The 22,711-nt window shown below is 45.1% G+C and overlaps 2 protein-coding genes across 2 annotated transcripts in view; one reads left to right on the top strand and one right to left on the bottom strand.

Moving 5' to 3' along the window:
- RCN1 (reticulocalbin 1, EF-hand calcium binding domain) overlaps positions 1 to 10,882 on the top strand; it is a 73,085-nt gene extending 62,203 nt beyond the window's left edge. Inside the window, exons 6-11 of the mRNA XM_004683582.2 lie at positions 6 to 184; positions 2,827 to 3,020; positions 3,925 to 4,103; positions 5,881 to 5,941; positions 8,727 to 8,926; positions 9,749 to 10,882. Of these exons, the coding sequence (XP_004683639.1) occupies positions 6 to 184; positions 2,827 to 3,020; positions 3,925 to 4,103; positions 5,881 to 5,941; positions 8,727 to 8,926; positions 9,749 to 9,856 (921 nt within the window). The 3' untranslated portion in view covers positions 9,857 to 10,882. The remainder of the gene's footprint in view (positions 1 to 5; positions 185 to 2,826; positions 3,021 to 3,924; positions 4,104 to 5,880; positions 5,942 to 8,726; positions 8,927 to 9,748) is intronic.
- Positions 10,883 to 16,122: 5,240 nt separating this feature from the next.
- Positions 16,123 to 22,711, bottom strand: part of LOC101620783 — a 123,789-nt gene continuing 117,200 nt past the window's right edge. The window contains exon 3 of the mRNA XM_004683581.2: positions 16,123 to 16,545. Within this exon, the coding sequence (XP_004683638.1) occupies positions 16,161 to 16,545 (385 nt within the window). The 3' untranslated portion in view covers positions 16,123 to 16,160. The remainder of the gene's footprint in view (positions 16,546 to 22,711) is intronic.

The raw sequence follows: 22,711 nt of genomic DNA, 5'->3' as shown, positions 1-22,711 counted from the left end.
CCGGGGCGCTGCGGGCCAAGCCCACCGTGCGCAAGGAGCGCGTGGTGCGGCCCGACTCGGAGCTGGGCGAGCGGCCGCCCGAGGACAACCAGAGCTTCCAGTACGACCACGAGGCCTTCCTGGGCAAGGAGGACTCCAAGACCTTCGACCAGCTCACCTCGGAGGAGAGCAAGGAGAGGCTGGGGTGAGACCGCGATCCGAGCGCCCGGAGCCACGCGGGGAACGAGCAGCAAAGCGAAAGCGAAATCGGACGCGCGGATGGGGCGCGGTGGCGGGGGTGGGGGTCGGTGGAGAGGAGCTGGGGCCACCCGGAGCAGCGGTCCGGCCGGTGCAAAGTTGCCCGCTGCTCCTGGACCTCTCCGCGACGATCGCGGCCGCGCCGGGTGCGGGGTGCTTCCCGCTGGGCGGCGAGAACGTGGCAGCGGCCGCGTGAGCCAGGACAGCGAGGGCCCGCCCCCTCCTCTTGGTTGCATCAGAAGGGAGGGGAGAGTGTCACAAGAGTTTGTCGGTGGTGGCTTTTCTTCCCTACTCTACTAGTTTCTGCCTTCTGCTGTCGCGTAAGGACTTGAGACACCGCTATAGGATGGATATCAGTGGTTAAAAGGTGAAGGGGCTGGGGTGTTCTTGCCTTCTGCCTGATGGCCCCGTCCATACGGTGTCAGCTTATAAAAAGCTTGCTGTTAAGAGGGAAGGGGCTTGGGGGGACACGAAATGGGAGTTGGGAATGGAAACTGGCCCCCTGTTTTGTTTCCAGCCATGTCTATAGAGGCACCCCGTCCTTTGACAAATAAGGGCAAAAAGCTAGAGGGTGGTGTGGTGGTGGATTTCGAATTTCACTCTTGAAGGCAGGTAGATCAGGAACCAGACCTGAGAAACAGAACGTTGGAACATCCCAGTCCGCCCTCCATCGTCCCTGGGGAGACACTCATGCATTGTACAGAGGTATCTAGAAACCTTTTCACAGAAGAATCAGCAGCCAGCCTGGTCCCAGATGGAGGCTGGGCTGGGGAGGATCCCAGAGGCCCTGCCTTCTGGGCACCTGGCCTCCTGGAGGGCCCCTGGGGGTGGAGGATCTCCGTGTCCTGCTGCATAAAAGAGAACACAGCCGTCCCTGTGCTGACTGGGGCTGCCAGCGCCAAAGTGGTTGGTTAGAGTATGAAACTAAATTATACCTATTGTGTAGGTGCACCATCTGCCTGCTCTGATGAAAAGGTCTTTGAACTTCAAAGTCACCTCCAAACAATCACCTTTTATTTTGCAGAGAAATACTTTCTCTTCTTGTTTGAGACTTAACAATGGGGGCCATTAAGAAGTTCAGTCTATTGTATTCCTCTGAAACACTTGGAAATGGATTTACTCTGAGGCCTTGAACAACAGCCACAGGGCAGGGGGAGATTTGAGGATGTAGAGAATCTTGGTCCTTTGCCATCCTACAGGTTCCAGTTTAATGGCCTTCGGAATGACCCGTAAGTGCAGTGGCGAGAGGTGCACTATGGATGGAGTTGGTCTGCCTTGGATTCTTGTTCAAACACCTTAAGTTCATTTATTCATGCCATAAACCTTTGAATGGCTACTGTGTGCCAGCCACGGCATTAGGTATCTGGTAGGGACAAAGGAAACTTTATGCTTAGTTTATATAAGTACTTATATTCAAACCCGGTAGAGAGAAGCACAAGCAGACACACACGTAACTGCTGTGCTGGCAGCCTGGAAAGCTGGCAGTGACCACATCCCCTAGGAGGAGACCCTAGCACTTCAGCTTGGAGAGAGGAACATGAGGGGTTGGGATGTCATCTGAGCAGAGCTTGTGGGGTGGTCCAGAGGTTGCTAGGTGTAGAAAGGTTTCGAAACCTGTTTGGGGAGATGAAGGGCATTGGAATAGTGATGCTGGCTGAGCTGGGAAGAAGTAGGAAGTGGGATTAGAGAGGGAGTCGAGGGTAGAGCAGGAAGGACCTTTGTGAGAAGATTAAGGCTATGCTGTGTGAGGCGGAAATGTCATCACCCCAGAAATTTGGTGGGGAGGTCAGACTAGCAAAGAACAGAGCTGAGGCACAGATAGAGTCCACACAGTGGGGGCGATGGTCGTGAACATCAGAAACGGGCATGACCAGTCCAGGCAGCAGGTGGGAGGGGGCAGTGGCAGTGTCTGCTCCTGCCTCGATGGGGGGAGGGGACGGGCAACTGGGTCCCTGGATGGGCAGTGGCTGTGCTGCTCACAAGTGAAATCTGGCTAGCGGTGGGGAGGGCGGAGAGCTGGAGACCAATATCCACTTTGGACTGCTGGATCTGGACCACTCTGTTACCACTTGCCTACAGGCCTCAAAATGGTCAGACAGCTCCTAGGCCCCTGTGGTGCTGCAAAGTCACACTGGCCACCCTAAGTCACAAAGAGGCCATGCAGTCCTAGGAAAAATGCGCACCCTTGCCAGCATTTACAATCAGGGTGATCCAGATTCAGATCCCAATTTCTAGTTTCTCTTGATGTCCTTGGACCATTATTCCCACGGGGCTGCCAGGTCTGCAGCGCGTTGGACAGTCTTGGCAGCCACAGGGATCCCCAGGCTCAGCCTGAAGGCATGGTTCATGCACATCTGGTATCTGCTGGGTGTCCTTGGGGCATGTTTCATGGGTAGTGTCCTCCTTTGGCACTGGGTGGGGATGAAGAAGGTGTATCATCCTAAGTTAACTCTAAATGTTAAGGTCCTTTCTAGCACCGTGGGGTCATGATTTTCACATTGGTGCATTTTTTTATTCTGCAGGCCTTTCTGGATCAGGATCACATAAGCCTTAATACGAGTCTCTGGGTCTTTTCTCTTCTGACTACAGGAAGATTGTCGATCGAATCGACGATGATGGAGATGGCTTTGTCACCACCGAGGAGCTGAAAATCTGGATCAAACGGGTTCAGAAAAGATATATTTATGATAATGTCGCTAAAGTCTGGAAGGATTATGATCGGGACAAAGATGATCACATTTCCTGGGAAGAATACAAACAAGCCACCTATGGTTACTACCTCGGTAAGGGGGGCTGCAGGAGCTGTCACACGCTGGGGTTCACATCACCAGAGACTGTCCACTCTCTCACTGTATCCACTCATTTGGGGAGATGTCACACCTCTTCAGTAGAACCTGCTGGTGTAACAGTCTCCCCTCCTTACTAAGACAGGAGCAAGTTACTTGCTCTGAAATCATGGGTGATGAGGAGGGGAGAGGTCAAGAGTTTAATAAAAAAAGGCTTAGGTTACTTCTCGCCCTGAGCATATGATCTCACAGGTACACTCAAAGAACAAAGCAGAAAGTGAGCATGTCTGTATACAGTTTCAAATGCTGCTCAGTCTCAGATGGCAAGAACAGAATGGGCTGGAACAGCCAGGCTTTCAGGTGGAGGGTGGTTTGGGAGCTGGGCATTGAAGGAAAGATTTATACTGGAAGAGATAAAGAAGAGTGGGAAAGGTGGGCTAGCTGTAGGAGCAGAGTTGCTGCGATACAGTCAGTGGTTTGAATATAGGACTGGGTTTGGAAAGAAGCAAGCTGGTTTGAGGGAATGATGGAAGGCTCTGTGCCAAGGGCCGGCTGCACACCCACTGGGTACCTGGTAGAGACAGGGAGGAGAATGGAAGATACACATACTCATAGCCAGGCAGACACATTCAGAGTACCATGGCTGGTAAGGACCCTCTCTGTGTTCAGAAAGCAGGCATAGCCAGGAGAAATACATGTGTACATCTGACACCTGCATCACCACCTGCTATCATCCCCCCCCATAAGCCATGACTGCCTGGGCTAGGGAGGGTGTGAAGTGACAGCTACCAGACACACCTGAATAAAATGTTCCACAGAACTTGGCAGGTCAGGACCTCTTGTCCCAAGTGTGCCATGTGGGCATGAAGGAGGAAATAACGTCTCTGTGCCCTTCATGCAGGGAACCCCGCCGAGTTCCATGATAGCTCAGACCATCACACCTTTAAGAAGATGCTTCCTCGAGACGAGAGACGATTCAAGGCTGCCGACCTCAACGGGGACCAGACAGCCACTCGGGAGGAATTCACTGCCTTTCTGCACCCCGAGGAGTTTGAGCATATGAAGGAAATTGTGGTTTTGGTAAGATAATAGAGAGCTCGAGCTTGGGAACAACCCGGACGGAAACTGAAGTAAATTCTTATTCTATTTGCAAGACAGAGAATGTTCTTTAGCCCGAGGGAACTGGAGAAGGACTATGCTATGGAGGGGAATTTTCAGGGCAGGCTAGCTGCTGTAATCGCAAGCCCGGTTCTAGCTGCTCCGTGCAATCGATGCTTATGTCTGACTTATAGCAAGTCCTCCAGAGCAGGTGGCCACAGCTCCATAGACGAGGCTCCTGGATGGTTCTTAGGTGCCCAGCCTAGCCCCCACCATCTTGTGGCTTCAAGGTCATCCTGGTAGCAATCAGCTGGAGACGGTGGAAACGGGGGAACGAAAAAGCAGAATTTTGGTCTGTTCTGGCCAAAAATGACACATCCCTTGCTTTGATACCTGCAGGTCCCTGCTACATAAGACGAGGCAGGGAAATTGAAATGTGTCCAGACAGCAAATGGGTACAGGTAGCACCTATCTCTGGCCCATTTTTGAGATTTGAGGAAACTAGAAAGATGGAAATGGAATCCACTGGATTCTTAAGCCAAATAGAAACTTAAAACTGGCCGGGATGGGTGCTCCCTTAGGGGTGGGTCTTCAGAGGGTTCTTTCAGAGAGAGAATGTTCTTCAGCATAAGAGGATTGGAGGACTCTGGAGTGGAATGCTCTGGAATACCTCTCCACTCAGCAAATGTGGCAGGGCAGGCTGACTGCTGTAGTCAGTAGCCTGCTCCTCGTCACTCAACATAGTAGAAGCTTATGCCTTGCTTATAGTGAGTCCAGGGTAGTAGTCTCAGCCCAGGCTTCAAGGGATAGCTCTACTTGTGAGATCTCCAAGTGTAATTGCTTTCCACGGCGTCTTGTCCTCATTTGTACAGCAGTAATGTAAGTGCCATCACTTCTTTCCTGGGCCAATCTCCCAAGAGAGTTCCGTTTCAGTGCTGGAAAACAGGTGGCTAAAGCTTTGTTTGTAACCAGCTCTGGGCTGCTGGAATTACCCGTCGGTCGATGGGTCTCCCCTTGCCTCATGCTTCATCCTCATATCCTGGCGATCCCACGGATGGGCCAGTGACTCTGGGAGTCTCTTCTTACCACCCAATGTCTATCAGCAACTGCTTATTTGCAGAGGATGATGAAGATGGAGAATTATCCACAAAGGGCTTATGTGGCTCTGGTTAGCTGTGTTCTTGCACCCAGGATGCCTCTGACTTGCTGTGACAGTGGACAGTAAACATAATTCAATTATTCACCCTATCAAGAAACCTAATTAAGAAGTCAGGTGTACTGACTTAAATTAATACAGAATGACATTCAAAACTCAGATATACTTTTATTTTTTAACTGGCCATCGTTTTGATTTTTTCCTGACATCAACTTGATGTTCCTGGTGCACAGGACCTTGAAATCTCTCTTGGTGGTCATCTGGTCCAGTGGTTCTCATCCTGGGTTCCTCGCAGGTACCACAGGGAATAATCTGGTTGCTCAGACAAGATGGTTGGGCCTGCAGTTCTTGCTAGTAAAATCAGAATACCTGTATGTTTACAGGTCTATGTCTATTTGAAGAGACTGTTCTGCTCTTAAAATTGTGGGCTGGGAGAGGAGGGACAGAAATCACTGTATTTTTCACAGATAAGAAGAAAATGCTGGGAGGTAAGGACAGGCCAGATGTCACCAAGTCACAAAAGCTGGACAAAGGAGGAGAGTAGCTAGGATTCTCAGATTTACTGAGAGCACACAGCCATAGTGATTCTTTTTCCCTTCCTAGGAAACACTGGAGGACATTGACAAGAATGGCGATGGGTTTGTGGATCAGGACGAGTATATCGGTGAGTCCCGCCTGGAGTCCTGCTCAGCTGGCCCACATGGGCAGTGTCCCTCTCCCTCACGTCTGGCCACTCTCCCCAGATGACTCTTAGCAACAGCTGTAGGTGTCACTCTTGTGGGGTGTGACAGAATGGTGGCGAACCAGAGGGGAAGAAGTGGGGAGGAACTTGTCACCCCAGCCAGTGATGTCACATCAGGGAATTATTAAGCCTCGTTCGGTGGAGAAGAGGCCCAAAGGCTGGCTCTGCCACGAGCCTGGCCAGCAGCTGGCCCTGCCACTCGAGAGGTGTCTTTCAGTCCATCTAATTTGACTTTTGCAAAATGAGTTTGGAGGTTCTACAGTTTATAGTGAGGCTTGCGCGCACAACCTTGGAAAAGACTCCAACCTGATGGATTGTAGGATCTGGAATCTCAGGGAAGGCACAAACACCATCAGCAGAACAACGCTGTATGGAGGGTGCCTGCAGGAGGGCATCCGCCTTAGGCAAATCCTTTTACAGTACACACACGTGCTCCCCAGTAGACAGGGAGTTTAGCACCTCTGGTTTCCACCCTTTCCTTGGGAGTACTGTATGCACCTAGCATTTGTTTTAAAGGGCTCCACTTAAATACCAGCTAGAAGTGCATTTTCAAGTAACTGAACTTTGGTTGAATGTGACTCAAATGAATATATCTGGGTCAGAACCCCCAGTACTGGTCAGTCCTGCAGTCCTGCAGGCGTGAAGGACAGGAGCAGGCAGCTCGGAACCTCCCCTGCTCCTCGCCAGCTGCTGCTTTGTGCCTCGGCACCTGGCTCCAGCAGCAGACAGCTCTTCCCAAGTCCCAGAGAAATGAAGCTGAACACTCATGTGGGGGATGGAGTATATATATATATATGCATATGCATACGTATGCATTAAATTTCTGTGCATTTTGGGGGGTACAGGTTTCTTAGTGTGGTTCTTATTGAGCTGACATTCACCTTCAATGCTGTATAGGGTCTGTGATGGCATTTTCTCAGCAAGTCTGCTATCAAGTGTCCATTCACCATCTACTGCCAACTTATTCTCCCCGTCTATGCATTCCCTGCCCTCCTTCACTGGCCAACCACTATTTGGTTGGCAGAGTCTAAAGCTTTGTGTCTGTACACATATTTACTCAAGGCAATCAGTAGCTTTCAGTAAAACCAGAGCCTCAGTCTCTGCCATCAGTGTCTGCTCTCGGGTCTCTGATGCCAGAGAATTGGATGCTGTTCTTTGGCGGCAGTAACAGGTAGCTTCTCCCTAGAGTAATTCAAGGGGTCGTGGGGTGCTGCCTTTGTAGCATAGCTAATGTCGATGGCCGCCTGTCCATGTAGGCCCCCAGCCTCACTCTTGCCTGTTGCACATGCAGGGAAGGTTCTGAGTCTCGGACCTCTCGCCTTACCAGTGGTGATGAAATTAGACTGAAGAAAAGGCGGACTGATGAGAACGATGTTTGATTTTGATTGAGAGTATGTGATCTTCCCTGTCCTTCTGGACTCTGTTGAAACAGTGCAGAGTCGGGCAAAACTCTTTGAAGTGCTGTTGGTTGCCTAGAAGAAGCATTCCATTCTTTGCACTGGCTGAGAAGGAGGTGGGGTCATTGTTCTTAAATGGAATTTGGAGCAGCTTGCAGTCAGAGTGGCCTGCTGTGTGGACTTGTTTAACAAGTGACTGATTTTTATTTATGGGGGGAGGAGATTTCTTCAAGCAGAGATGAGTGGAACATCAGTGGTGATGTGATACAGTAGGAAGACACTAGAATTTGGAGCCCTGGCTTCTTCACCTACTAACTGTATACCTCCAGGGCTGTCCTATAGTCTCTATAAGCCTCAGTTTCTTCAGCTGTGAAATGGGAATAAATAGCACTCATGCTTGAGGACTGGATGAAGCACAAATGGGCCCTTCCTCAAGAATAAAATAAAAAACAATGTGCAAGTGTCAGGTGTGTATCGGCTCTAACTGAACCAGGGTCCCGCCTCTCTTTCCTTTACTCAGTCCCTACTCTCCCAGCCACCTGACATGTCCAAGTTGTACTTCTGTGAAAGACAAACTGCCCATGGGGTGCCTGTCTTTTAGTGACTTAGCAAACAATGCATTCATTTACTGCCTTTTCCCCTCCCCCTGCCGTTTTGTAATAAGGACAGTTGTAAGAATAAAGTAAAATGAAAAAATGTGAAAGCCCTTTGGAAATGATATTAACAACAACACTAATAAGGAGCGGTTAAGGCGAGTTGGAAGTGGAATACTGTGCTCCTGTGTCACCCCCAGCTCATACTGTGTGTGGTGGGGTCAGGACTGTGCTCTGTACATTGGGGAGAACAATGGCTCATTCATAGGACCATTAGTAAAAATCAAATGAAAACAGTGTGTGTAAAGGACACTTATACAGGATCTGGCAGAAAGTCCCTTATACTGTTTTAGTGGTCGTGATTCTTAGTTTTCCCCTATCTAGTGCCAGTATGGATCGTAGAAGTCTTCCACAGAAAGTGTCCTATTTGATCTTCATAATAACCCTGTGCTGTTTACCTCGTAAGACTCAGTCAGTGAACTAAGTCATTTAAATCCAGTTACTGAACTAAATCAAAAGCCAGACTTCATCTCAGGGGCACGATAGTTCTTCTGAGTCTGCCAAGTATATTGTCCCCAAGAAATTGTACCCCAGGTGATGGGGTTAAGTCTGGTGGGGTGGGGGGGCTCATCCTCCTTGCAAAAACGCATAAGGTCGGGTTTTCTTTGCCTTTTACCTTCCACTTGTCTTCGTAACCCAAACAACATTCCCTTCCAGCGGATATGTTCTCCCACGAGGAGAGTGGCCCCGAACCAGACTGGGTTGTGTCCGAGAGGGAGCAGTTCAATGAATTTCGGGATCTAAACAAGGACGGGAAGTTGGACCAAGATGAGATTCGCCACTGGATCCTCCCTCAGGACTATGACCATGCGCAGGCTGAGGCCAGGCACCTGGTGTATGAGTCGGACAAAAACAAGGTATCTCCCATGCTCCCTGTGTGGGTCGTTGGAGAGAGAGGTGGTTTCCATAAGATTGGCTCTGTTTGCCTTTTTGCTGATAGCGCTGACGAGTGCGGCTCTGTCCTTATTGACTTTCCTCATTCTTGCCTGACAGTAAAGACCTTTCAACTTGAATTGAAACCATGATAAGCCAGGGGGAGCTCACAAGGCCTAGACATTTCTGGGTCATCTGTGGGACACATGCTTACTTTCACTCCCACCTCCTAGACAGTAGAACTGGTGACATTGTTTGCTAAGGACAGGGCATGGATTTAAGAAGCACACTCTTCATTGCCCTGGGACTGACACGTTCCTCCTTCCATCACTGGTGAATGTCAGCAGAGGACTGTCAGGAGTGTGTGATGTGTCAGGCAGAAGGAAAGCCATCCCATGAAAACCCAGGCACCCTCAGGCAAGGTCACGTTGCTGGCTCTGAGGCCCAAAGCTCAGTATCTGTTGATAAATATCCAAACACATAAATAACATTTAATAAGTCCCCCTATCCCTTTTCCAAAAAGACAGTTTTGCAGCCAGGTCATAAAAGAGAAACAGAATTCTTCCACTTTTGGGGGGATGCTCACACTCTCTGAAAACATACGTGGGGTTCAGCACCTACCAGATATACTTTAGTGTTGCTTTTGTAGCAGGAAGCTGTTTGAACTTGGGGTCTTGCAGTTCAGAAAGGAGGTACCTAGCAGCTTTTAAATTATTAGATGTGGAGGTTTACATATTTACATAAGCTTCATGCTGATCTTAAGATAATCAGAGTTTCTATAACATCGCTCTTCCTCTCCTCTACAGGATGAAAAGCTGACTAAAGAGGAGATCTTGGAGAACTGGAACATGTTTGTTGGAAGCCAGGCCACCAATTACGGGGAAGACCTCACAAAAAATCACGATGAACTTTGATCTAGGCTCACCCTCATGGGGCAGACTGTTCTAGGGCTTCCTTCACTGTCTTAGGTGGTTGTATACTTGTCTTACAGTGGTTTGTCCCCCTCAAAAGCAAACTTATAACCTCAGGTTGGGGTTAAACTGTTTCACTCAGAGTTTACTAAGAAATAGTCATCATTACTGTTTCAGTACAAATGCTTTCAAAACCCATTAAAATCTGGGTAAATGGGAGGGACTCCTCTATTGCTTTAAGGGAATATACTGCTAAAACATGATTTTTTTTTTTAGCTTTTTCCATTACATTTAAAGAGTAAGAATATTTGAAAAAGCTTTGTTATTCAGAAGTTGGGAGGGTTGGGGGCAGGATATGGAGTGATTACTATGTGTTTATCTGCAAATTTTTATATTCATCACTGCTGAGTAATCCGTGAGGGAGAGTTCTGATGATGCTTCAGTGATATCATTCTAGGTAGGCTTTTTTCAGAGCAAGTCTGATATTCAGCTGCTCCTTTTTGACAATGTGTTCTGAACTGTTACTGTAAGTGGTTTCTAAAACCTCTGCATTTTTCTGTAAATGTGCACAACAAATTTACATCTTTGGGTTTTTGTTTTGTTTTGTTTTGTTTTTATAATAAGCAATCAAGAAAGATAATGTGAAAAAGAATGGAATTTTAGAGGTAGGGAAAAGGTGAATGTCAGTCATGAAGAAGTAGGAAATGTAAACATTTCATTATACTTGCAAAATTTTTGACTTGTGAGGTAAGGCTGATCTTTGAAAAAGTGACTAGGGATAAAATCCATTTCCTGGTGCTCACTGTTGGGAATGCAGGAGTTGCTGGCTAGCCAAGGACAGGAGACCAGCCCTTAACATCCCGGGGAAGCCACACGCTTGCATCTGCCTAGGGACCTCTAACATCATGGAACTAGGATCTTGGGGGTGTTCCAGGTCATTGACTGAGCTGGTAGAAAAAACTGCTACAGGTTGAAATTCCACCTTTTAAATAGGAAGTGAATGAAATAAAGGATCCGCTGAGGATTTTCTATTGTGACTTGTGTTGTTTAACTTCATATATATGATGACATCATTATTTCTTACAGAATTTAACAGTGGGATGGAATTACAGGAGAAAGATTATAAAGGTTCTGGATTTTTCAAATATGCATGTCCGGAACATATCTGTTTACTTATTGGATAAAATGTATGCTTGCTTCTCTATGCTATTAGGGAATTTGTAGGTCATTGCAACTAAGACAAGTTTCTGCTACAAGTTTCATTTGGGATAAGGAACCCAGCTGGAACCTCATCAGCACCTCTCCCTTCCACCTCCCATGCCCCATCCCACTGGCTTTCTGGTTCTTAGAGACACCATTTCACTCTCAGGCTGGGAATCTGCACTTGCTCTCTTAGATTCAAAACACCCACATTTGGGTAGCTCAAATACTACCTCCTCAGTGGGATATTCCAGACTTCACCATTTGTAGCAGCTCCTTCTTAAGTCCCTATCTCATGCTTGTTATATTTTCTTAGTGTGCGTTGCCATTTATATGTTACTGAGGGCTGCATACACATTATCACAAATTAGGTGGCTTTACAACAGAAATTTACCACTCTAGGGTCTGGAGAATGAAGAGGAGGGATGGGCAGGGCTGAGCTCCCTCTGGAAACTCTAAGAACGCTTCCTTTGGCTGTGGCTGCGTCATTCCAATCTCTAGCTATGTTAGCTCAATCTTTCCCTCTTCTCCATTTCTTCTCTGTTTCTTACAGGGACACATCATTGGGTTTAGGCTTCTCCTGGGTAACTCAGGATAACCTCATCTTGAGATCCTTAATTACTTCTGCAAGATTTTTTTCAAGTGAAGTCACATTCACTTTACAAGTGGAATCACCATTTAACTTGACCCCACCATTTGAAATCTTGTTCATAGCTGGTCTGTCCTTAAGCTGGACTATAAGTTCGATGAGGTCAATGGTCTGGCTTTACTTACTGCTTTCCAGGACCTACAATAGTACAGGCTACCTATGAAAAGTGCTTAGTCTTTATTTGCTTAATTAATGAGAGGTTATTACCTTTAGTCACAGAAAATATTCCACAAGGGGGAAAAAAACATTCTGTAAAAAATTAAGGAACATTTCCCAAATGAGAAGTAATTTGCTCAACATTCCACAGTAATTAAGTCAGAACTCAAAATCTAGGTGTTTTGGCTCTCAAAATTCTGCTCTTCCAAATTTTGATACACGTTCTCTTTGCTTGACCACATGATATGATTATGTGGTCGGTCCAAAAGCAAGAATCTTTCCTCTTTCCTAGAAATAGACTGTCACTTTTTTTTTTTTAAGCAATGAAATCCTGTCTTTAAAGGAAGGTGAGAAAATAACATTTCATAATCTAATTATAAACATAACACTCTTAAAAGGTGCTAACATTATTTTCCCCCCAAAAAGGAATACTGGTTGCTTTATTAAGTTAAACATAGGAAGATACTAAGTATATGTTGAGTTCTAAGTTTCTCTTTTCAAACCAGTCGGGAAGCAGAGAACCCTACTGCTTATAGGGTGGAGTGAGACTATCACAGGAAAGAAAACTTGGGGGGGAGGGGACATTGCCGTTAACCTGGTGATTTGTAAAGCCTTAGATTTCTATTGGGGTCTGACTGTTTCAAAGAAAAGATATTTTGTTTCTAGGTAACATTTCATGTATGATTATGAGCACATGCTACAAAATTGATCTGTAACGGGAAATACTGTCATGTCACAAAGCATTATATGTATGCTTAATGTGACTTTAAGCATTAACTGCTAGGAGCCAAAATCTGCCCAAGCAAAACACGAACACACATTTTGTTCCTCTTGTCTCTTTTGTGTGCTTTTGAATGAATTCGAGTGTAACAAAACTGTAATTAGGAAATCAGCACTACCTGAAGTTGTCCTACGCCTGCCTGGATTATTACTGTAGCCCCTGGTTAGCACAGGCAGGGATCACCTGCTCAGCAGTGCCTGACAAATAGCTACGTGGCCACTTGCTAGACCCTTAGCTAAAGCATCACATGTGATGAGTAATGAATAGCTGACTGGGTTTTTTAAAAGTCTGTAGATTTATTTTGCCACGTTTAAAATAAAATTCAGCTTCCTTCAAGTATATGCAACTAAGAGTTGGCTCTCTCTGGAGACTTAAAGCGAGTTTTAGTGCTAGAATTTTGCACTAAAGCCTATGAGTACAGTGATACTCACTGCTCTGGTTCACATTTTTAAGTATTAAAACCTTGAGCACTGGAAACATTGTCATCAGCACTTAAACTCAGGACTTTTACAGGAATTTGGAACTACTTCCACAGAATCCTTTTGCAGTCAGAGTTCCCTTCAGTTCCAGGGTCTGTGATTGGGCACACTGAGGTGTCGGGTATCATGCACCCACCACCTCTGGAATATGCAGACTGGCCACACACACACACACACACACACACACACACACACACACACACACACATCCAGGGACCTTAGTAGGAAGAGGAGTGACCTAAGGGGACAATTTCCCATTTTTACTGTCACTGCAGAGGCCACAAGTTTTAAAGGCCAGACTGTCATGAAGCTGAGAAAAACAGGTCTGTCCTGGGCAAAATGAAATAGGTGGTTCCCCTATTTTATAGTGCTGTGCCCCAACCTGCTGCACTACTAAGGAGGGCCCAGGTTCCCCTATATTAAAATGACAGATCCAGGATACAAATCCAGGCCTCGAATGGAGGATATACCCTCTCAGCTATTTCACTATGTTGCCTCCAATTTAAAAGCCTCTTGGGGTAACCACTGTTAGTATTACTACCATCTTAAAAAACTGGTACCAGTGAATTGGATATTCAGGACCAGGTCCAGAGGCCTGTCTGGATTTCAACCCTGCTGGTATGGAGTTCCAGGATGTCAGTCGTCACCTTCCTTCTGGACAGCCTGTTCTCACTACAATGGAGATGATGATGATAATAACCAATTGCCAGAGGAATGACAAACATAAGGTAAGGTAATTCATGTGAACAAACAGTGAGGAAAATAACTGTGGCCCAAATAAAAGGCTTTCTCCCGGTTGAGCTTTTTGAGCAGGTCGAATGCCAGAGGTCAGTTAGATGAATACTTGCAAATGCCAAGTCTCTGATCAACAGTCTTTAGAATGATTGTGTAAAGTGATTTTTTAAAAAGTGATCTATTACCAGGTGAAATTGAATGGGTTAAGTGACAAAGGCATAGTATCCAGAATTGTTTGAATCTTGGTGAGGGAATTCCAAAGCTATTTATATTGAGCAGACATTTGGAACTCAATTCAAAAGCAAATCGGAGAGACTCTGTATATTCAACAAACATTCACAGATCCAACTTGGGATCATGTTTCCAAGGAGAAAACTGAGGCCCAGATGCAGTCTTATTGGGCACAGATTTGAGGCAAAGATAAAACCAGACTTTTCTCCAACTCCAACCCTTCCCTTTATTGCCTCAGTGCTCTTGTCTGAAAAATGGCAACATCACCTACTGTAGAAAAGAGTGATGGGACCAAGGTAACCACTGTTGAGTGCTTTACATCCTCAGTCCTGAGTAAAGAGTTACCATTTCTGTCATCACACCAAAGTAAGGTCCTTGTGTATTTCACAATCAAAGTTTTTACTTAACAGGAATGCTTTTAGACTTTAATTCATGGCAGTAGTGACTGACAGAAGTTATGAATTTAGGAGAAAATTGCCAAAGATTGGTTGGTTATTTGCAGAGCATAAAAAGAGATGCTTTTCAGCACAAAAGCTCACCTCTTTAACAAAAAAAGTTCACGTGCTTCTTAAGGGTAAGAAGCTGAGGACACATAATAAGTCACAGCAGATTAATGATCCCAAGCCCTGGGAAGCGTGTGGTCCTGTGGCTAAGCTACTGGCGATAAAGAAAGATGTCCGTGGAGAACATGCCCAAGTTCACACCCAAGTCACATGGGCTGTGGCTGTGGCATCTAGGCCGAATTTCCTCTCTGCACCAGAGTACCTCTCACTCTCCTTCTGAGCTAAGAGCACTGCCTGCCTCTCTGGTGGCTGTGTGGCACAGGGACACCAGGGGTGTTGGAGACCAGCTCCAACTATTGAGGTGCCTGGAGGCAAGACAGGCAGGACCCTAAGGTGGGAAGGCGTAGGCGAGCAGAGATTCCTAAAAAGGGGAGAAGGAGAAAAAGGGGAAAGGGGGCGAGGAAGACTCGGGAGTTGGAGTTGGGTGCAAGTCTTCCTGCTCTGCCTTCAGCAGAGGTTTATTTTATACATTAGGAGCAAGCAGTGGGATGACATCAGCACATGAACTGGGCTGAGAGATTACAATCATCTTTTTTTTTTTTTTTTTTCTAGCAACAGTTTAGGGTCGTATTGCCCTTTAGCTGAGATATAACATTCTAAAATCAATTAAGGTTAAAAACGGGTACATAAGTGCACAAAGTTTATGACTAATATTACTATAGTGGAGATCAACTAAGATAGAAGTCCCTTAAGCCTTATCTATTACTTAATGGGTTTTTGTTTTTCTGCCTGAGTCATCCTGGGAGACAGAAGAGGAAATTCCTTGCTAATCAAATCTCTGAATAGGAGACATAGGTGGATTTCCTTATCTGAAGACTACACAGTAGAATCCTGAAAGACTAGCCAGAGACTTTTGTGGATTTCTTTAAGGTGTAGCAGGTAGAAAACTTGACTAGTTTCAAAAACAGGCAACCTGGATGAATTTCCACATCTAAAGGCCAGACAATAGGAAGTTTGAGTAATTCTTTAGAATTACCAGAAGGCTAGGTGAGATAATAGAATGATAAGATTTGGGTTTTCCTCCACCCATCTGGCAGTGAGAGAGATTTTGCAAAAACAGCCCTTTTGCGTTTATTTATCAGTCAGTAGTCAAGTCACTTGACTTCAGGGGAATTTTTCACCCTGGTGCAGTGCTTGCTTGTCAGGGCAGACAGGCCTTATGTGGCTGAGGCAATCCAATTGTAAGCTGAAATTTGCTCAGAATATTTTGATATTACGATTATACCAAAAAGGGAGGTCATAACATAAGTTAGCAGTGGAAAGTCTGATTTTTCAGAGCTTTTCCCAATCTACCCGGACTCTGTCAGATGATAGACGTTGCATAGCTTGTGTCACAGGGGTATAAAGGACTGGCCAGGGCCTGTTGCTGGGGGGCTTGGTCAAGGGAACTAGATGACTGTCGTGGAAATTTTTAAGAAATTGACAACCACTTTAAGAGTAAAACTACGTGCTAGGAAATTGTTTAATGAACCACGTGGACTTTATTTTCTGCCCGGCGCAGCTCCACACTCATTCACACAGATGCTGGGCTCATCAGCTTCAGGAGGCTCCTTCGGAAGTCTTCCGGAAGGCTCACCGGCTTGTTCGTGGCTGGATTCACAAAGACGTGGACTGAAGACCCCGTGGTACAGGCCAGGCTGTCAAACTGTGAGAGCTTGGGGTGACCAGAGAAAAAGCCATCACTGAGGTCCCTGTGGTCGACAGAAGGCAGTTCTGTGGTGAGCTTAGGCGGGAACAGAGCAACACGGTAGTGCACGCTGGAATGGCCCACTTTCTCAACAGCCAGAGCAGCCAGTGGGACCTGAGGAAAGCCAACAGGTGTGTGGAAGGTGCACTGATTGGTCACCATGAATCCCACCAGGAAGGATGTTCTCAGGTTGGTTTTCAGGCCACAGTACCTAGAAGGGGAAGTCACACAGCTTATCCCAGTGACCACATTCTCTCCCAGTCCAGTGTCTGTTGCAGCAGTAGAGCGTGGCAGCTTCAAAGAGCCTCTCACTGAATCCCCACTCCTCATTTACTAGCCGAGTGGCCTTGGGCAAGTCACTGAACCCCCCTGATCTCAACTTCCACCACAATAAAATAGTCTTTACCTTGGCACCTCCTTCCTAGGCTGTGAGAATTAAGGGATGATATCATTTAACAGCACACCACTTCGTATATTAACAGTTCCTAGACATGGTAAGTGCTCATTAAACATTAGCTATTATTAGCCAGATTGTCCTTGCTTTGCATGGTGGAAAGTCAGGAACTTGTGTGTGAATTGGGAGAGACAATAACTGATTAGCTAGCTATGGTGTCTCTTATCTGTGCTACTAGGTAATCATTTCATTAAGGACAGGTACTATGACTTGTTTATTTTTAAGTTTGTTGACTAGAAATGAAGATGCACTTCAGATAAATTGAGAAGTTGAACAGAATCAGAAATAAAAAGCATAAAGCTGAATGACAGCTTCTTCCCACCAAAGAGGATTGAACTGACTTAAATATTTTAATCACATTGTCCTATTGATTTTGGTTTTGGTTTTTGAGAAAATTAAGACTGAAAGTGAAAATTCACTATATGGGAACAATGGTGGGTCCTACAAAGTTGTTCAGAGAAATGCTGAACATGGAGGAGAAACAGCATCTCAGAGGCTTTGCTGAGGAGGCAGAACGAGTGTCTGTGGCCAGTCACCCTGACCTCCACTGATGTCACCCGTCTCGACACTGGATCCACTCATTTACTGTCAAGAAGGCAGTTCAGTGAGAAAGATCAGGTTTTAGAACAGAATCTACCATTCAGTCTTTCTTGCTGTACACAAGCATCAGGTACTTATCCCTAGAAAAGACTTTCAAACAACAACCCTGAGTGTTTTTAGTTGATATCTAGCAGTACAATGTGGTTTCACTCTTTTTCTTCCTTTTGCGAGTATGGACTTTCCAAAATGAACATCTTGCCTTTGAAGTAAGACAAAAATGTGTTATAAATACCTGAATATGAATTCCATCTTTAAAAAATGTACAGGAGAGATGAAGGAGCAGACTGGGTAAGCCACACCCTTTCCTTGGCCTACTGGGGCGCAGCCTTCTCAGGAAAACCGGGACAGGAAAGAGGACACGAAAAGAAAGCTTTGCCCCTCAGCATGACTCAAGATCCAGCGAGAATGAAATCCTCCCATTTCTATTTCTCATGCCCCTCCATTACTGTGGTTTACCTATCTCTGCCGCTGTTCTCCTCACTGTTGTAGGGCACTGACAGCAAAGAAACAGCGTTTCTTCCCACTGGGAGACAGTATTTCAGGAGCTCCCTGTATTCTGAGCTCAGCCACCAGCCTCTTAAATAATTGAAAGCAGGAATGCTTTTGAACAATGCCTTCCCTGGACAGCTGGTCAGGCCAGGGCACTGCCAGGTGCTTTACATGTTGTAGTCAGTCTTCAAAACAACCCTGCAAGACAGTTCTCATTGTCCCTACTTTATAGGAAAGAAATCAAGTGGAGAGGCTGACTGCATTTCCAGAAGCAAGCATTCAGGGAGCGGGGAGCTCAGCTATAACTCAGGCTCTTCCGTGCCACCTGCTAGACGGTGAAGCCAAAATCCACAATTCAGTCCAATGATGAATTGTGTTTTCTTTCCTTGTTTCTGTGACTTTAAGGACTACATTTTCTTTAAGTATTGTGTCACAGTTTCCTCACATTTGAACAACAGACCGCCAGTTGAAAATTCATAACCCAATCGGATTTGGCCAGTAGTTACAATAGGGGTCTTCGGTCAGAATTTTTTCATTGTTTTTTTTTTTTTTGGTAGGTTTTAATTTTTATTGGTGTTTTCAGATCTATTTATGAAAGGTATATATATTTATACATGCATATGTACTCCAAAAATTGGGTGTTTGTTCAAGGATTCTTATAAACCTAGTAGTTCTCTAGTTGGCTAGCTGGTTACCATCTGGGCCAAGAAATTCTTAAAAAAAAAACTCATTCATTCAATAACTCCCACTGCACACCTGCTCTTTGTCATGTACTGAGGCCACAACACAAAATGAGACAGAGTCCTACCCAGGGAATCAGGCTGGAGAGCTAGGGTATGTCAGCTCTTCTCCCTTTAGCGAGAAGAAGGTGCTAGTCATGTTCCTACCTGGCTCCCCTTCCTCGTTCCTCCTCTCCTCTCTTTGTTTTTCATGAACATGCAGTGTGTTTGTTGTGAGCTGTGGTATGTGTGGGAAAGGGCAGGGCTCTGTAGCAGGGGGGCCTGACTTGACCTAAGCTACCAGGAAAGTCCATCTGAGTGAGTAACAGCTAAAGTGAGACTAGAATAAAGGTAGGAAGTACCCCCAAGAACTGTAGGGGAGAGCAGGTGGAAAGGGTTTTCTAGGAGGAGGAATGGTATCTGTGAGATGGAAGTCAGAGGCAGCAGGACACATTCCAGAACTAACACCAGTCCCAGGGAGCCAGTACACCACCTGTCAGAGGAGACTGAGGAGGAGGGAGGACCCAGGCTGTGGAGGATAGGATCTTGTTAAATAACTTAGACTTTACCCTGGGGCAATGGGAAGACATTGGATGGGCTGGGTGCAGGGGAGTAGTCTTGAGATCAAGTTTGTTTAGTAAAATGAGCATGTGACTTCAAATTGATCAACAGGCTAGGTGAAACTAGCCTGGGGGAACAGGCGTACCATAGTCCTAGAAAGATTTTGGTTGGGACCAGGGCAGTGGCAACAGAGATGGAGATGTTTTAGAAGCCAGCACACAGCACATCAGTGGGGAGAAAGGGAGTGGCCAGTCTGTGGATGTACAAACTGGGTTTTACCGCAACAGAATGACAAGCCACCGCGGAGAGTTAAAGGGGAGGCAGTCTGGATAAGCGCTTGCATTTCAAGACTAGCACTCTAGAGGAAGGACCAATGAAGGCAGAGTGGATCGACATGGTGTGGTGACATGTATTTGAGGAAGTGTGCACCATGTTCTTACATCAGTGCTGCAAACTAATTTCCTCAGTTAAAAGAAAAAGTGGATGATGGACACCAGTTGGGAGAAGGCTGAGATGACGAGAATTTGGCTGGGGAAGGGCAGCAGCAGAATGAGAAGTTATGACCTACAGACACAGGAGGACTGACTTCCAGCCATCCTGGCTGACTGGTGTCCACTATCACAAAGATCAGTGTTTGACAAGGAGGGTGATAGGCAATTGTAGGAGCGTCCACCATCTCCTTCTAGTCTTTCAGGCTATTGATGAACTGGCTCCTTCATTTCTGTTAATTTCTGCCACCACAGGCCAATTTCCACCCTGTGAGCTTGTCCTGTTTTCTGAATACAGTTTTATGTCTAGTTTCTTAAGTACTAAAAAATATATTATTTCCAACCCTAGGGAAAATGACCACACACATTTATTTGCGTCCATAAAGAAAGGAGACCGTTAAGATAAACATGGGGAGAAATATTTTCTGATAACTTCTTATAGTGAACAACTGTGATCAAAGGAATACTGGGTTTACCTTTGGCTAATGTTAGGTTGCTTTTTAGCATATGCTGGCTTTATATTAAGGGCAAATGATATCATAAGTAACAAGATGGATTTCTCAGAACTACAGTTGAGTAAAAAGTGAGACTGAGCAAATATATCAATAAGCCTTTATTCCATGCTGTTTATCGCACTGCTTGGAAACATTAAAAGATAAATATTATTTCTGAACCAGGTTGCTGGTCTCTCGATGTAAGCAGCTAATATAATGAGGGGCACTGGTCTTCAACAGGAAAATGTCCAGACCCAGTGGCCAGCACAGCATTGCTATTACCGTATTATTATTATTATTATTATTATTATTATTATTATTATTATTGAGGTTGTCAAACAATTGTATTCTTTATATGTTTCTTTATCAAAGGTGTAATTAATGACAAAGCTACTACCACTTTTAAAATGAATGCACTGGGTCCCCAAACTGAAAAAACCTAATGAAAATAATTTGCTGCCAGAATAGAACAATTCCTTCATAAGTGTGTCCTCGCACGAAGTTCATTCTGATAAATCAATGTCAAAATGACAAGAAAAGTCAAAGTGTTTCATGAAGCACAATGTGTAACAAGTAAACATCTCCAAATTTGTGTTCAGAGATGGAATGTTAAAGGGTCTGATGAAGAGTTCAAGACCAAATTATGAAGAACCTGAAACAAATTCATTGAAACATTTTGAATAAAAATATGAAGACTGTGACATTATGCTCAATTAACAGGAAAACACAGTCTTGAAGGTTAAATGTGGTAGATGATGATCTGATTTTTCCAGACATTCAGAAGCAGATCAGCCATTAGAGATGATACTGAAAGACTGGGTTAGAGGAAAATTTTGAATCTACACATCAACGATATCACAACTTTTTTGCTTTTTGTCTTTGTAGGAGAAACTCTCTCTGTGAGAGATTTAAAAGAAAGCATTCTCTGAAGAGCAGCTATTAAATCTTTCAAGCCCTCAAAATCCAGCCTGAGATACAGTGACCATGTCTGGACCTACTGTGAGAAAAGGGGAACCGGAGATAAAGAAGGCATACGGTGCTTCCCATACAGCATTCAAGGAGGCCCCAATCATCTAGCATCTTGCAATTCTTTGGAAAACTCCACGAGTCTATAAAGTGTAGTGGTGTAAAAATCTTTTTTAATTCAACCACATAGCAGAAAACCCTTCAAACACACGGAGAACAATGTAGAATAGCAAAGTAAAATAACCAGGAACAACTGTCTAAGCGCTTGGGTTGAGAAGGGAAGGTTGGAGGAGTCAGTGTGCTCTTCTTTGAATCAATACTAAATTAACGAAAATGTATTGTAGATAAAAATTCAAGAGAGAACATTTTTTAACCTTATACAAGGAAATATAGAAGAAAATCTTAGTGTCTTTGGGTTGGCAAAGATTTTCTTAAATGGGACATAAAAGTACAAGCCCTCCCTGGTGGTGCAGCAGGTTAAAGCACAGCACTGAGAATCTAAAGCCACTTCCGCATGAGTTCGATACCCGCCTACCCTGGAGGTGACCACATGGCGTGGCAGACCTCTCCTGACCGGCCCACTCCCCTCAGCAGTGTACTTCTTCCATCTGCCTGTTCTGTTCCCCACTCTGTCTCTGGTGAAGCCTCTCACCCTCCGAGCCTCTGGCCTGTACCCCAGCTCTGTATGCACAAATAAATAAATCTTAAAAAAAAAAAAGTACAGGCCCTCCCTGGTGGCACAGCGGGTTAAAGCACTGCACTGAGAAGCTAAAGCCACTTCCGCATGAGTTCGATTCCCGCCTGCCCCGGAGGAGACCACATGGTGCGGCAGACCTCTCCTGACCCGCCCGCTGCTCCCCTCAGCAGTGTACTTCGTTGATCTGCCTGTTCTGCTCCCCACTCTGTCTCTGGTGAAGCCTCTCACGCCCCTGAGCCTCTGGCCTATACCCCAGTTCTGTATGTACAAATAAATAAATCTTTAAAAAAAAAAAAAAAAGTACAAGCTACAAAAAAATCAATTAATTGACTTCACCCAATTGATGCATTTTGCTCTCCAACACCCACCACTGTAAAATGAAAAGCAATGCCCACACTGAGAGAAAATAATGTACAAATATTTGCAGCAAAGAATGTGGGTCTAGACTATATCAGAACACTTACAGTTCAATAATAAGACAACACAATGTCAAAATGTGCAAAAGATTTGAATAGATATTTCACCAAAGAAAACCCATGAATGGAAATAAAAATATGAAATGATGTTCAATATTATTATTTTCTGGGGAACTACAAATTAAAACCACAATAACGTATTCATTGCACACCCATTTAAATGGCTAAAATTAAAAAGTTGGACTATACCAAGTGTTGACAGTGATCTGGAGGATTGGGATTCTCAAATAGCCTGATAGGAATATAAAACAATGCAAACTGCTTGGGAAAATACTCTGGCAGTTTCTAAAAAAAAAAAAGAAATAAAAAATACACCTGTCAAGTGATCCAGCCACTCCACTCTTCAGTATTTACTCAAGAGAAATGAAAGCTTAGCACACAAAGACCTGCACACAAGCATTTACAGCAGCTTTATTTCAAAGAGCTGGAAACC

This window comes from Condylura cristata, unplaced genomic scaffold, assembly GCF_000260355.1.
Source record: "Condylura cristata isolate star-nosed mole 26May11 unplaced genomic scaffold, ConCri1.0 scaffold00015, whole genome shotgun sequence".
NCBI classification, from domain to species: Eukaryota; Metazoa; Chordata; class Mammalia; order Eulipotyphla; family Talpidae; genus Condylura; species Condylura cristata.
The sequence above is the reverse complement of the archived record's forward strand: the minus strand, read 5'-3'. Positions and strand labels throughout refer to the sequence as shown.